Source organism: Calypte anna, chromosome 8, assembly GCF_003957555.1.
Source record: "Calypte anna isolate BGI_N300 chromosome 8, bCalAnn1_v1.p, whole genome shotgun sequence".
In the NCBI taxonomy this organism is placed as follows: Eukaryota; Metazoa; Chordata; class Aves; order Apodiformes; family Trochilidae; genus Calypte; species Calypte anna.
In genome coordinates, this window is record NC_044254.1 from 16,063,859 (window position 1) to 16,078,216 (window position 14,358).

Here is a 14,358-nt window from a genome sequence, read left to right on the forward strand (position 1 = left end):
TCCCCTAACCCAAGTAGATCCTGGGAACAAATGGGAAGTTGTCATTGGTTTAGAGGATGCTGCCCCTATATTTAAAGCCATGCCTGGTGATGAAATCTTTTATCAGTATTTTTTTTGGTTCGTTAGTTGGTTGGTTGGGGTTTTTTTGATTGTTTAGTTAGTTGGGGGGATTTTTGGGTGTTTTTGTTTGGTTTTGTTTTTTCCTTGCAGGTCTTTCACTTACAGGTGTACAGTATTTAAGAGGAAACTGCTATACTGTGTGTAGCTCATGGTTTCCAGGGTGAGGACACAGCTTGCAATAGGATGCCTGAAAAAGCACAGAAACTTGAATGAAGGTTTACCAGTAGTTGAGTTTAAAATACATGTTCTTATGGGCAAAGAAAACTTGTATAACTATTTGATCAAATCAGTATTTTTTAAAAAAATGTCAATGCTCTTTAGTTTAATTAATACCAGTCAATTCAAGCAAGTGCAGCTAGTGAAGATACAGGGTATGATCCAGGAGTTCATGTCCACATCCACTGATCTGCCCTGTGACTTTTTCTTTTCTCTTGAGCTGCCATTTATGATCCCAAATTGTGACTTGAGGTGCCAAAGGTAAGGAGCAAAGCACAGAGCTGCATTGCCCAGGCCTTCTTCAGGGTTTGTTGGCTCTGTCCAAACCTGATCCTGATAGATACTCACATTGGTTGGAAACTCTGGGCATGGTATCAGTGTATGATTAATAGCTACAGATTTCTGTTGAAAACTGATTTCAATGCCTTTATATAGCAGAGAAATCCACATCTGACAGTTCAGGTTTTCTAAGTGTCATCTTCTCATTCCAAGTTTCTCAATAATGAAATTTCAGCAATCTCAGAATTAGCCAGTGATGAGATTAAATTCCCCCAAGGCCTCACATTTCACAAGGGTATTTTTGCACCTCTGTGTTGCAGCACTGTCCCCCAAGATGATAATATTCCGAACAGCAAAACCTAGGAGCCACTTCAGTATATCAGCACTTTTCTCTTAAAATCCCAGGTGCCACCCTCCAAAATTGTTGGTGTGCAAATTAATCTCTCAGAGCAAATGGAATTGGCATTTCTTTGGAGTTCTGTCAACATTGTCATTAACAAGAGGAAGCATGCGATAGATACAGTTTTCAGTGTTACTTCTAGGTGTAAGGGTTCATTACTATTACTGGTAAATTCAGTCTCATGTGAAGGAAAAATGAACACAGTTTTATCTTTAATATATGAGAAAGCTGAAAAAAATTCTTACTATTTTTTTGGGGTTTTCTAACAAGACCATTTTCTGTACTGGCTGTAGGAAAACTGCATTGGTGAAGGGGTTTTCTCTGTGATTTGTTCAGAGAAGGTAGAATACATTGAATCATTGAATACATTGCTTTGAGTCATCTTTTAGGTCAGTGAGAACAGATCCACTTCCTTCTCTTTGCACTGTATAGCTGACTACCTTAGAATGTGATTTTTCAGGTTGTTTTTTTTTTTTTTCTCATTCCATGCCTCCAAGTTTTGTAGCTGGAGAGCAATATTGCAGTGACTGTGCCAAATACCCACTAGGAATTACTTGAGAAGGCAATAGAAACTGAGATTTATTTTTTTTAAAGGAAGGGAACTACTTAAGTTCACTTTTAATTTCTTAAGATGTGATTGTTTTATTTCTTGAGAATCCTTTGAAAATCCAAACCAGTGCCTATAGAAGCAACAATTATGCAGTAAAATTAGTTTCTGCAAACTGTTCACACTTGCTCAGTGGAGTACTGAATAATCTCACTCTTCCTTTTTTTTCCTTTTTTTTTTTTTTCTTCTTTTTTAATAGGGTATTCCAGGACCACATGGTAATCCAGGTTTGCCAGGGTTGCCAGGTCCCAAGGTGAGTTAAATTATCCATGTTTCCATGTAAATATGTGAACTTCTTAATCACTTTTTGGAAGCCACAGTACTGTTTCCTGTAATAGAAGCAATTGGCCTTCTTTGGTTTACAGATAGAGATGGTTACTATAAACATAATTTAATTAAATGTAATCAATCAAATTGAACTTCAAAACAAAAGAGGCAGTGTATTCAGACAGGAAAAAAACCCTGTGTGTGCAGGATGGAACAACTGGACACAACTGTTGTAAACCCAAATTTTTTGTACTTCCCAAAAGATTTCCTGTAAATCAACTCAGCCTCTCTGATAAACTGCAGTTTAATGAGAATAAGCACTTAATTGCTGTAAACTTTTGCCTTGCTTTTAAAAAACAAGGCTGTAATTTTTAATTTTTTTAATGTATTCTAATATTTCACACATTATGAGTTGATTAATATACTGGAATATTTTTCTGAAAATCTATGGATCTGTTATTTGAAACCAAAACAAAAAATACTAGACTGGATGCTCAGTTGAAATCCTTCCAAAATGTGTAACATAGGCATTTTAAGTAGATTTGACAGATTTGTGCAGTTTCAGAATGCCTTCAACTCATATTTAGTTTGAACAGTTTGATAGATATGTTTGGGGGAAAAACAGCAGCAGCCATTTGTTTTAGTATGATTCCTCATGGCAGGAATCTGACCTGTCATGACAGATCTTAAAAACTGCTTGAGGACATAAAAAGAAATTTAAAAAAGCTTTCAGTGTCAAATACTGTGAAACCAAGTGACTCTGTGTGTATGCTTTTTTATTATCTAGGTCTTCAGGAAGATTTAAACTCAGAAAATCATAATTCCTTTTTAACAATATTTATGCTGGCTGTATCATAACATAAATCATCAATTACTCCTGAGTTTTGTTTTATAATGTATTTTCACCCTTCAGTGGATCCTTATTCTGATCAGTTCTGTAGCTGTGTCCATGATTTTAAGAACAGAAGGAACTCTCTGTGTATTTATGGACATATATGTTATTGGACATATATATGGACATTATATGGACATACGTTATTGCTAGGTGGCTTAATCCTTTCATTTGGGATAGACTATAAATTATCCTTTCAGTACAAGTATCTTCTGAAACACTTCTCTTTTAAATAAAAATTAGTCAGGTGCTTACCAAGTTTTGACCATGAGGATCGGCACTGACCATATAAGCTGAAATTAGACACTTTTGATGTTAAAGCATTACAGAGAATTACAGCAATTTTGAGGTAGTAAATTAATGCAGTGTTCCCTCCTGTTCTGTAGCATCCCTCAATAGACTTGCTTTTCAGCATGGAACAACATTACCCAGTACCCTTACAGGACAGTACCCAGCCCAGAGTGTGTGCTAGCAGTTCCAACTGGTAGATGATATCCTCAGCATTTCATTTCTGATTGACTGTTGTCAGTGGGTGTATTTATAGTAATTGTAAAGTAAGCATGACTTTTGGCTTTCTTCATGTGTCTCTGGAAAAAAATGGAATAATTAAGAAAATCTAGTTTATGGGTTCTGGTTGACCACACTGTAATGGTCTGTTGCTTAAATAATGTTCTTCATTTTATCCTGACATCTGTGGTAATGTGTTGTTAATTAACAACTAAAGGCAATCCATAACTATGGCTGTTTTGGTATTTTTTAGATTAAAGTAATGAGGAATTAATTATACTTATAAGGGAAAGGGAAGGTGATGTACAAGTTATCAGAAGGCATGTGTTTTAATTAACCAAAAGCCGATCACATTTTAATTACAACACTTTGTTTAATACGCCTGGGTTGGAAATAGGAAGCAGAAGACAGATTGGAGTTGTTCAAGGAATATAACTATTAAACTTCCAAAAGGTAAATCAGCTGGAAAATACTTGTGCAACTCCTGCCATGCAAAGGACTGTGTTCTCTGTGACCTGACACTTCCATTTAATGCAACAGATTCATTCTGCCGTGTTCCCAGGCTTTGTTTGCTATTCACCAAGCATAGTTTCTCTGGTGGCCTCACATGTACAGATCCCACTGCAGAGGGAAGGATATCCCCAGATCTGCAGTGATCCCCAGGCAAGGGGAGGATCAGGACCCCTGGCATGTCAAGGCAAAGCCCTGTGTGTCACTCATCTAAAATGTCCCACACTGGGATGGTCTTTGTGTCCCTCTGAGCACCCGGGGCCGCCCCTGAGAGCAGCACTGTGACAGCAATGCCTCAACAGCTGGTTTTACCAACCTAAACTCTCTTTAAAGGAGCACGGACCAATCTACTGTGAAGTATCTTTATTAGTAACATTTATTTCCTTGCTATTTAAAAATGTATTCTTGAGAGACAAGAGTAGGTCTTGATGCTTGTGAGTAACCCCTGCTGTTACTCTGCAGCTTTGAAACTGAGTGCAGGGTTGTAGCCTGTGCCATTTGTAAGGTCATTGAAATCACAGAATCACGGAATATTAGGGGTTGGAAGGGATATCTGGAGATCATCGAGTCCAACCCCCCTGCCCCAGCAGGGTCACCCCTAGCAGGTCGCACAGGAACGTGTCCAGATGGGCTTTGAATGTCTCCAGGGAAGGAGACTCCACAACCTCCCTGGGCAGCCTGTGCCAGTGCCCTGGCACCCTCACAGTGAAAAGATGTTACAGTGCCCTTTGCATGCAGCTTTTAGTATAGATTATAGATCAAATCAAGGGGCTTCTCGCTTCCTCCTCAGTTACTGAATTTTCTGGTATTTGTCCATGAATGTGGTTTCAGCTGCGGCTCTGGGAGCTCCCCCGGTCACGCTGTCAGTCAGGGTGATGCAGTTCACCCGGGGCTGTCTCAGGAGGTGCCATGTGCTGCTGGCTCCTGTTTTGAGGGCAGGGCAAGTCCCCTCTGAGGGCTGTGGGGTTTTCGAGGCGGAGCTGCCGGTGTCCGATAGCTCTGCAGGGTGGCTGCAGGTCCGCCCGGTCCTCGCCAGCCTCAGCCCCTTGTCCCACAGTGCCTGGGGGTTCCGTGGGGCAGCGGGCGTTTGGATTAGGAGAGCTTGATCTGGCAGCAACATTCCCTTCTCCACGTCTTACCCTTGGATATGGAGAGTAATCCCTGACCAGGAATGCTGAGCTGCCTCATCTGCTAGGAGGGAATTTGTATCCAGCAGCTGCCTTTGCTGCGTGTTCCCTGCTCTGCCCTTCCCAGCCGCGATGTCTGCGGCACGGGGCAGCTCTGAGGGTGGGCAAGGTTGTCATCCAGGAGGGACACAGCCCCATCACCTGGCACCGTGTTCGGGGAACAGGTGGTGTTCTGAACTGATGATGTGGGGAGAGCATTTCAGCTGGGGTGTCTGCCTGCAGTTTTTGTGCTGCTATGAAATCTGGAAAATGTAAATCTCATTTCAATGTGACACTCACACTGCTGTATTTTCTTACTGTTTTTTGCTGAAAAAGTTAGGAAGAGAAAATCCGTAATAACAAGAGCAGTTTATATGAACATTCCCCTCCTTTTGCTGTAACAGCTGAAAATATTTTTTTCCACATATATTATTTAAAACTTTCTTCCCTGATCATACTAATGATGATCTATGATTGCTCTATGACAGGGTCCTAAAGGAGACCCAGGATTTTCTCCAGGACAAGCAAAACGTGGAGAAAAGGTAACATTAATTACAGAAAAAAGTTTAGTCTGTCTGATTTGTTAGCTGAAGTCCTGTTTAATATTCAGACAGGTTATAACAGCATGATGCTTTATATTTCCTGTGATGCTGGTGTGTTTTGACCATTAATTATGTAAAACAGCTGAGTGCAGATACAGGTGATGAACTGAATGAAAGACAAATAAAAACATATACACAAAGCTGAAACTCTAAATTATAAATTTTATTTTATTTAAAAAACAAAGAAAAAATTAAAAGGTAAGTACTTTTAGAACAAGTAAAGTGAATTCTGTATACACTGATATTACAAAGTACACACACTAGTTTTCTTGAGTACCTCTCAACAGTAGATAAAGTTGTGCAAGACCAAATTTGGTGGTGACAAGTCTGGATATTATTGCATGCAGTGTTGTCTTCAACCACTTTTGTTTTTTTTTTTTAAACAGAATCTTCATGCTAGGGTTTGTCCTTTTACTTCAGAGACTTTTCTTGATAGTTCCCCCTAAGCTGCTTTAGCCAACCTAGTGGTTGCTCTCTCTCTGCCCATAACGTTTGAGTATAAATATTTTAAATGATTGTTCATAGAAATTGTGCACTTGAAAGCTTGTGGTTGTTTCATTTTTTAGACTGCATATCTACTGATAGATATAAAGTATCTATCTTAATTAGTACTTTCATACTTTCATAAAGTATGAAACTTTGAAATCACTGATAATACTAATGATGTAATTGCATGTTTATATCTGATGTGTTAATCTATACGGTATATTTTAAAATATCTTGTATTTATGCTATATTTTATGAAGAGCTAGTAGTTAAATTGTTGAGCACTTGGGCTAAGTAGAAAACAACATAAAACTGCAGGACCATTCTCCATAATGAAGTGTAATTAGCAAGTAACTGTTGTTTACCAGGTGCTGATGTGTACATAAATTAAGTTTAATGTGTACATTGTGTCAAACCCTAAAACTCTTAACAATATATTTTCAGTGTTAAAGAGCTGATGAGCAAGTCAGAAATGTGTCTGTTGATGCACTGAGAAGAAATCGATGTGCAGATTTTGTATAAGTACACTATTTTAATCTAACCAGCTTTTGCTTTCTGCAATCAAATCATCCTGTTGTGAGCTATACACCTCTACCTGAAATTCAAAGTATGTTCCCTGGTATCAGTCAGAGTCTGATCCAGCCACAGTTTGGCTATGCTGTATGATGTAGGAGCATGCATATTGCACTAGGTAGTTGCAATTGAGCAACTGTTGCCTTTTCAACTTTCTTCCTCTTAAAAGAAAGCAATCTGTGCTTGATGAAACAGCATACTTCATACTAAATGTCCATGAATGCAGAAAAGATATGAAGTCCTACATGTTTGCAGGTCTGTGTAATGTTGTAGTGATTCTGGACTTCTTTGTTGTACAGGGTGATCCAGGCCCCATGGGCTTTCCAGGCCCACCTGGGATTAAGGGTGAGAAGGTAAGACTCTGTTTCCATTTTCATGTAATCATCCCTGGCTCAAATCAGTGACCATCAGATGGGTGTCTGGTGGTCAAGAGGCACAGAAGGGCTTTAGGCCTGCTCTTGGTACTGTGAGGTACTGTGACTCTCTACTATGTCAGGCTCCAAGACCTACAGTGCAAAAATTTCCTCACGTAGAATAAGTTCTATTTTTCTATGCTACATAATGTGATATTTTCAATATGAGAAATGTCAGGAGCCACACATCACATTTAAGAAATACATTAAAATTACAGAGGTCCTATGTATACAGGAAAGCATCGGGCAGACAAGTAGTTTGAGAAGGGAAGGATGTCAGTGGAGGTCAATTCAGTGTCAGCACTCAAGGCTAAGGAGAGATCACCTCACATATGTCCAATTGGTTGCTCTTATTAACCAGGTGGTGAACAAACAGGTGCGATGCTAAAAACTGGCAAGACAGCTGCAGGGAAAGTACAGTTAATAGCTGTCTTTTAAGAGGACGGTGTGATGTTGCAAGTGTAATAGAAAAACATGGAGAACTGCTATCAAAGCAGAATTTTATAGTCATATGTAGCACTACCGGCAGCTGTCAACTGTCTATCAACAGGATGGAATGATCTATTAGAAAGGTAGGCCCTGGTATTTTCAGCCTTAATTCTTGACATATTGAGAAATAATATTAATTTAATGCTTGCCTGCTATGAAACTAAAGAGAAATGGTATTGCAACTACATTTATATTCGATGTTATTTTTAAATGCCTTAGTTCAAAGTTGTCGTGCTCTTAAAGTCTGACACTTTTTTATTAAAAAATCCCACTAATTTACTTCTAGAATGGACCAAAAAAGGAAAATGTGACCAGACAAGGAAGCTATCACAGAATTAGCACCAGGAAGAGTGTAGAAATTTTATTTTTCCTAGCATGGCCTACAGTTCTATGAAGTGAGAAAATGTGTATAGCTGTGAAAAGAATTTGTGTCCTCTCTCTGTCTCTGTTGAGAGTTAACCTACAAGCCTGAACACTGATAGCTCTTGTCATCTTGGGCAACCTCGAGATTCCCCAAATACTGTGCTCTCTTGTTTCATTAGGTTTATACTTTAGCTCACAAAAAAAGTTAGGTGGTTGTGGGCTTTTTTTGTTTGCTTGGGTTTTTTTGAAAGCTTTTTAGAAGTGAAGCAGCTGTCACTTGTTCTGGATTATGAGACTGACGTTTGGGGGCACGGAAATTAAAATCTGATGGCCATGATGCTCTCTTCCTGCCACAAGAATTCATTCCTTATCTGAGGGTTACAGACTCCATGGAGAGTCGTGCTCACTTGATCACTGGAAATTTTACTCTCTGTTTCCATGTTGTACACATCAGGCACTAACTAGAAGCATGTTTAAGATAACTTTTTCCTTACCTATATTGATAGAACGTCAACTTTTGAACAACAGTGCACCTGGAAACAGTTACAAGCATTTCACTCTTATTTTTTTAATGAATACCCACAAGTTACTGTGTTTTAAATAACTTACCTTTATTTAATTGCTTTTCAATATGTGTAGATACTTAGACTTGCTGTTAGCTTATTGTGACCGGGGAAATTAGTTTCAAAGAACACGAACACAACTGTGAAATAAACAAGTTCCAGGAAAAAAAATGCAGAAAAATTAAGTACAGCCAAGTACTTGCCTCTGTTAGCCAGAGCACTGGGGAGGATGTTGTCAGCCAAAGTACAGTACTGCTGGCCATTCACTTGCCTGGAATAAATTAGAATGACTACAGTGCCTGTGCTTGCAAGTACTTTACACTGACATAAGAAAAGATTTTCTTTTTCTTTAAAAATTGGCTACAGTTTATAGGCTAGCTTTGTTCCCTACCTAATGTGTTTGTAACAGTGAATCATGGGAATCTGGATCTATAAAATCCTGATGAAACACGCAAGCTAAAGTATCATGTGGGAAGAAAGATTGAAGGAAAAAACTTGCAACTTGAAAAAGTTGCAACTTGAGAAAGGCTCCATGTTTTGTTTTGTCTTTACTTTTTTTTAACCTGTAAAGGTTAAACAGATAAATTTCAAAGCAGTACCTGTGGTTGTCAATGTTATGCAATCAAGTGTCTCCAAGTGCTTTTCCTAAAGAGTGCAATTTTCCTGGAGCAGGAGGAAATGTTTTTAACTGTGAGAGAAATTTATCTGCTGAATTAGATGGGAGAAAGGAAAGGTTGGTCCTGTATGCTTGGCTTTTTTCTTGGAGATATTTCTATTCTTGAGGATATTTAGACTGAGAGATGCTAGGTGAAATCTTAGCTGTGTTAATAAACATTATCAAACAAGATAGCATGGAGCTCTGAAAGTAAAAAAAAAAAAAAACAAAAAACCAAACCAAACCCAAGCAAACCTTTTGGCAGTAAAGAAATTTTTCAAAGTGCTATGTGGTGACAACTTGGAGCTGATAAATAAATATTGCAAAGGCTGTTGTGACAATGCATGGAAATCTGTTAATATGCTAGAGTCCCCAGAATTTTTTCTCCTTTCAAAGACTAATACCAAAGATATAATCCTAGACATACTGATTTTGAGAGGTTACAGAAGTTTCTTGGCTGTCTAGCAAAGTTGCTGGGTTTGTTCCAGATGTATTTTAATAACAAATGCATAGAAATTGGTTTATAGTGGTAGAGTGAGGTCTAAGAGTAGAATGCCTGCTTCAGTTGAGCATTTAAGCATAAAGAGGATAAAATTCTGAAATGGATAAAACTCATTCAATTGAGTGAGCTGGGACTGTGAAACACTTTATGGCTGAGGTACATTTTGAAAGCAAATGATGAATTACTGGCTTGTGATGGCATCTTTAGCTTTGGCTATTTTATAATTAATTCATAATAACTGGCTTCTCCAAGATCACGTCCTGGCTATCTGTGTCACAAACTCTTTTCCCCAACTGCAGTGCAAATCTACTTCCTTAGATATAAGAACATGTATCAGTTATTTAGACCTAAGCTACAGGAGAGGATTGAAACCAGAGTAGATTGTAATTTTGCTGGCTGACAATACTCACCTGCTGTGTTGGGTTTTCAGAAAATTGTGTCTGAGTTTCTTAATGAGAACATCTCTTTTGGATCAGGTTTTCTCAAGCAAGGCTATAATAGCAAAACTGCGCATTTTGAAGCTTTACAGATGTCATTCTCTTCTATTAGCTAATATTATAACCAAGCAAATTTATTTTATCTTTTTATTTTATATATCATAATAAATTTTTTTCATGCAGAAATACTCTTGTGGTCACACAGAAGCTTATCCAAAACTTTGGGATACCCAATCTGCTGAAATCAGTTGCAGAATTTCTTCTTATTACAGGGGACCTTCAAGTCTCTACTGACTAATGAGTATCATCATCCTGCAAGCCAGCAGATTCTTGACATCAGCCAAGACACTCCTGCTACTCAGTCAATGCCTTTGAGGCCAATTTTATAATAGATTTATATCCAGAATGGGGATTGTTTTGTTTTTTCTCTTTCAAGCTGCATCTTCTGGAACTTGTGCATTCCCAGTACCTGTTGCAAGGCTTGTGGGGATCAGACACTTGGCTTGTGCATCAATCATGCAACTGTTACAGCCTCACTTTTAGGCCAGCTTGTCTGGATATGTTTAGTACAGTGTAAAGACATCCAAGAGGAAGGTTCCCCTTTCAAGTGTACTAATGCAGATGGCAGGTCTCAGCTCTATTTTTACTTCTTTTTTTTCTTTAGGTTCTAAAATATGCATGAGAAGGGCAATTCACAGGGAGTGAAGTTCAACACCTTCATGATTCCAGCATCACAGGGAAGATTTCTGGGATGAGAAACAGGCTGTTTTCCATACCAGTATAAATTCCATAATATAAGTGATGGAATTTGTTCTATGTTAATTTTAAAAAGATACATCATGTCTTTTGGAATGTCTGTCTGTTTTGAGAGTGTCCTAGAATAGTCTGAGATGACTGTCTACTTATATGCCTCCCATGAGCTGCCTTGATCAGAAAGAGCATCATGATGAGGGTTTGGACTGAGAAAATACACTGTACCAAATCCAGTTCTGTAGTTTCAGCAATAACTGAAACAGCATCTCAAGCACTCATTTGTTTAAAACACTGGAAGTCCAGAACAGTCTCAAAGCATGGTGGTATCTTGAAATCATCTACACTACTATAAAGATTTCTTACTACTGTACTCTAATTTAGCTTTCCTATGAGTTGCTAAATCCAAATTACACAAATGATACAAGAAAATGGCTTTTGATAATTTTTTTTCTTGATAATGGGAAATTGGAGAGGGAAGAAAAGGTCTAATTTGTGTGTTTAACTGTATTTATCACATCTTTCTCTACCTGCAGGGCCCTAAGGGTTATCTGGGTCTACAAGGGCCCCGGGGTGAGCAGGTAAGTGATGAAAGCACAGTACAGTGTGTTCTGCAGATGGGCAATTGAGGATAGAAAGTTAAATAAATATTAAGTGTTCAATATAAGCAAGTAGTGTAAATTACTGACAGCATAAGGAAATACCTGTTAGTTCTTGATGGAAAAATTCAGGTTATTTGGAGATCAGTGTGGCAAAAATTATCTAAATGAAATGGAAAAGACCAGCTTGTTTTTCTTCAGCTTCCAGACTGAATTGGCAGAGATTGGTGTGAAATTCTGAAAGTAAATTTCAAAGACATCCAATTGCTGTTGTGTCTTGTTAGCATTAATGAGGCTCCTAATGGCTGAGTAGATAAAACATTAGTCTCCTTTTGGATGACACTGAAAGAGAAATACTGATAACAGATGATAGAAACCTGAAGGGAGAGAGAAACTCATGAAAAGCATCCATGACTTTAATGAGTTTTATACACAAGTCTTAACTGAATGTGTGGTGATTTTTATTATAGGCCCACAGGCATATTGGTGATGACTGTAATTCAGCAGCAAAATGGAGGTAGCCAGGTAAAAAATAAAAAGTAATTCTTAGTATCAGGAGAAGAGTGTCTTGATCTTTTAAGAAGCTGCTTGCGAAAAGTAGTGAGGGGAAAAAAGTGAAGCTTGCATTGAAAAATAACTCTGCTCTCTATTCATGCAATCAAGCATATAAATTCCTTCAAGTTTTGTTCAAGAGTGTGAAAACTACTGATGTGCAACTGTTTGATATCTCAGTGTTCTTGATTTGCTGCTGTAAATATTTTCCTATGTTATTATGACTTAGAAAATACTGTGACATGACTCTTAAGAGAGGACTTCATGTGGAAAATAAAACTTGTCTAGTTATCACTGCTGGTATTTTCTGGTCTGGCTGGTGAAGGTGATGAATTAGACCAGTTACTTGTCATCTGTAGTACCTACCTGTGTTTGTAGTTTTTAGAAGCTTGTACAGCAAGAACAGACATTCCTCTGAATTTATGAATTGTGGGACTCCTTAAACAATTGGTAACAAGGAAAAATTTCAAAAGATAAGTTGTAAATGCAATGATTCTACTGCTTTTCTATTTTTTTCTTATATGCATATTTTGAGGTACAGCTGAACCAAAATAGGAGACTGAGTCCTAGTTGTTTAACAACATCTGTCAGAAGATGAATCACCACCAGTTGAAATCAGGTCACAGAATCACCTCAGTGGCAGCTCATTTAAGCCAAAAATACTGCAGCCCCTTTTTGCATCCACACCACTGAGTTCTGCTTCCTCAGACTGCTATTTCACCATAAATCAGCTGTGAAAAGCTCAGAGAGGAAGTCCTGATCTATTGTTATGGTAACACTGACACATGGCAGTGAGTGGAAGGGTCAGGCTGGGAGAGTGTCCACTTTATGGACTTCTTTAAAATAAAATTAACTGGAGAGAGGTAGGTGGAGCTTTGTCACCATTTCAGAAAAGCACATTTTTCTGAAAATAAATAAATAGTTTGATTTGCAGATGTTAAATAAAAAAATAACAACAGAAATTACTTTTGGATTTAATTAGGAGGAAGAAATTGAAGAGGAGTTCTGTATACTCATGACTAATCCAGTGCTATATTGACCTGATTCTAGAAGTAACAAAAAATTTGCCTTGTAAAGGCACAAGGGTGCTCCCTTTAATTAAACAAGATATTTTTTCATATAAACTAAGACCAGCTAAGACCAGTGCAGTTAGTTCATTATAAGGACCTGTCTCCTGTAGTCCTCCTCAATTACTTTTTAGAAACACCATCTGTGTCTTTATTATGGAAATGAGTGCACTGTTGTATTTCATTCTTCTTGTAATTCTTTGTAAAAGACACATAACTGAAATTGTTGGAGTTACTTATGTATGATAAGTAAATTTTAGGGTTTTGCTGTGTAGCTTCCTCATAAAGCAATGTTTCTTTGAGCTTAAGTTGTCATAGGGCTAGATGTTACAAGATAAATGATAATGATAAACTCCAAAACATTACACTAACCTTGTTTGGTTTTCATTGTTTGATTTTGTTTTGTTTTTCCATTTCTCCTCCCCACCCCTCCCCAACCTCTTTTTTCTCCTTAGGGAATTCCAGGAATGGCTGGCAATACTGGGGCAATTGGTTATCCTGGCAGGCAGGTGCAGTAACTAAACCAATGTCTTTGCAGTCTGGAGAGTTTTCTTGTTTGTTCTTTTTGAAAGCACCATATCTGACCTTGGAACTCCTAATGATATAAATGTGTTTGTTTACATCCTGTCATTTATCCCTTAAACACAAACCTCTTTCACAGGTAGTGCCCTTTAGGTAATGTTGAGTCTCATGGCTTTTAAACTTGGACATGCTAGATGCAGTGATGCTGTACCTTTATGGAATACATAAATGGTATTATCCAAGTGCTGAATGTCTAAATACTTAAAGCTCCTTCATAAACTTCTTGTGGTTCTATACTTGTTGTCTTCATATTTCAAGCCCTGAGGCAAGAGGAACTTGTGTCTTGTAGTGCGGTTTCTCCTGATTTTCACCAATGTATTTACTTCACTGCTGAAATTATTTCTTCAGTTCTTAAGGAAAACAGAACCAGTACAGATAATTTTTTACTTTTTTTTTTCCCTCTTATAAAGATATTTGAGAAGGAAAACGGATAAAGCCAGAAAGCAGCTTTCCATAAACACAAGAACTTATATCAATATAAATTTTATTTTTTTATTTACATAAAGCTAACAGATACTCAGTCCAGTAATTTAAATAAGAGACAAAGTAGAAATACTGATTATTTCCCCATATAACAGTGTGTGAGCCAATTTCAACAATTGCCTTTGTGGGTTTGTGTCTGCTAAGGGTGAATTTGTCCAATACTACAGTGTGTATAGGGCTGGCTTCATAATGGCTTTATATTTTAAAATTCCATTACAATTTTTGAATATTAATGGATGGTAACATGTTTGTGTTGAATTCCATAATATGCTTAGAGC

General features: G+C 37.8%; 1 protein-coding gene across 1 annotated transcript in view; it reads left to right on the forward strand.

Annotated features, from left to right (window-relative positions):
* COL24A1 (collagen type XXIV alpha 1 chain) overlaps nucleotides 1-14,358 on the forward strand; it is a 127,236-nt gene that overhangs the window by 20,098 nt on the left and 92,780 nt on the right. The window contains exons 5-9 of the mRNA XM_030455258.1: nucleotides 1,822-1,875; nucleotides 5,453-5,506; nucleotides 6,925-6,978; nucleotides 11,334-11,378; nucleotides 13,471-13,524. Of these exons, the coding sequence (XP_030311118.1) occupies nucleotides 1,822-1,875; nucleotides 5,453-5,506; nucleotides 6,925-6,978; nucleotides 11,334-11,378; nucleotides 13,471-13,524 (261 nt within the window). The remainder of the gene's footprint in view (nucleotides 1-1,821; nucleotides 1,876-5,452; nucleotides 5,507-6,924; nucleotides 6,979-11,333; nucleotides 11,379-13,470; nucleotides 13,525-14,358) is intronic.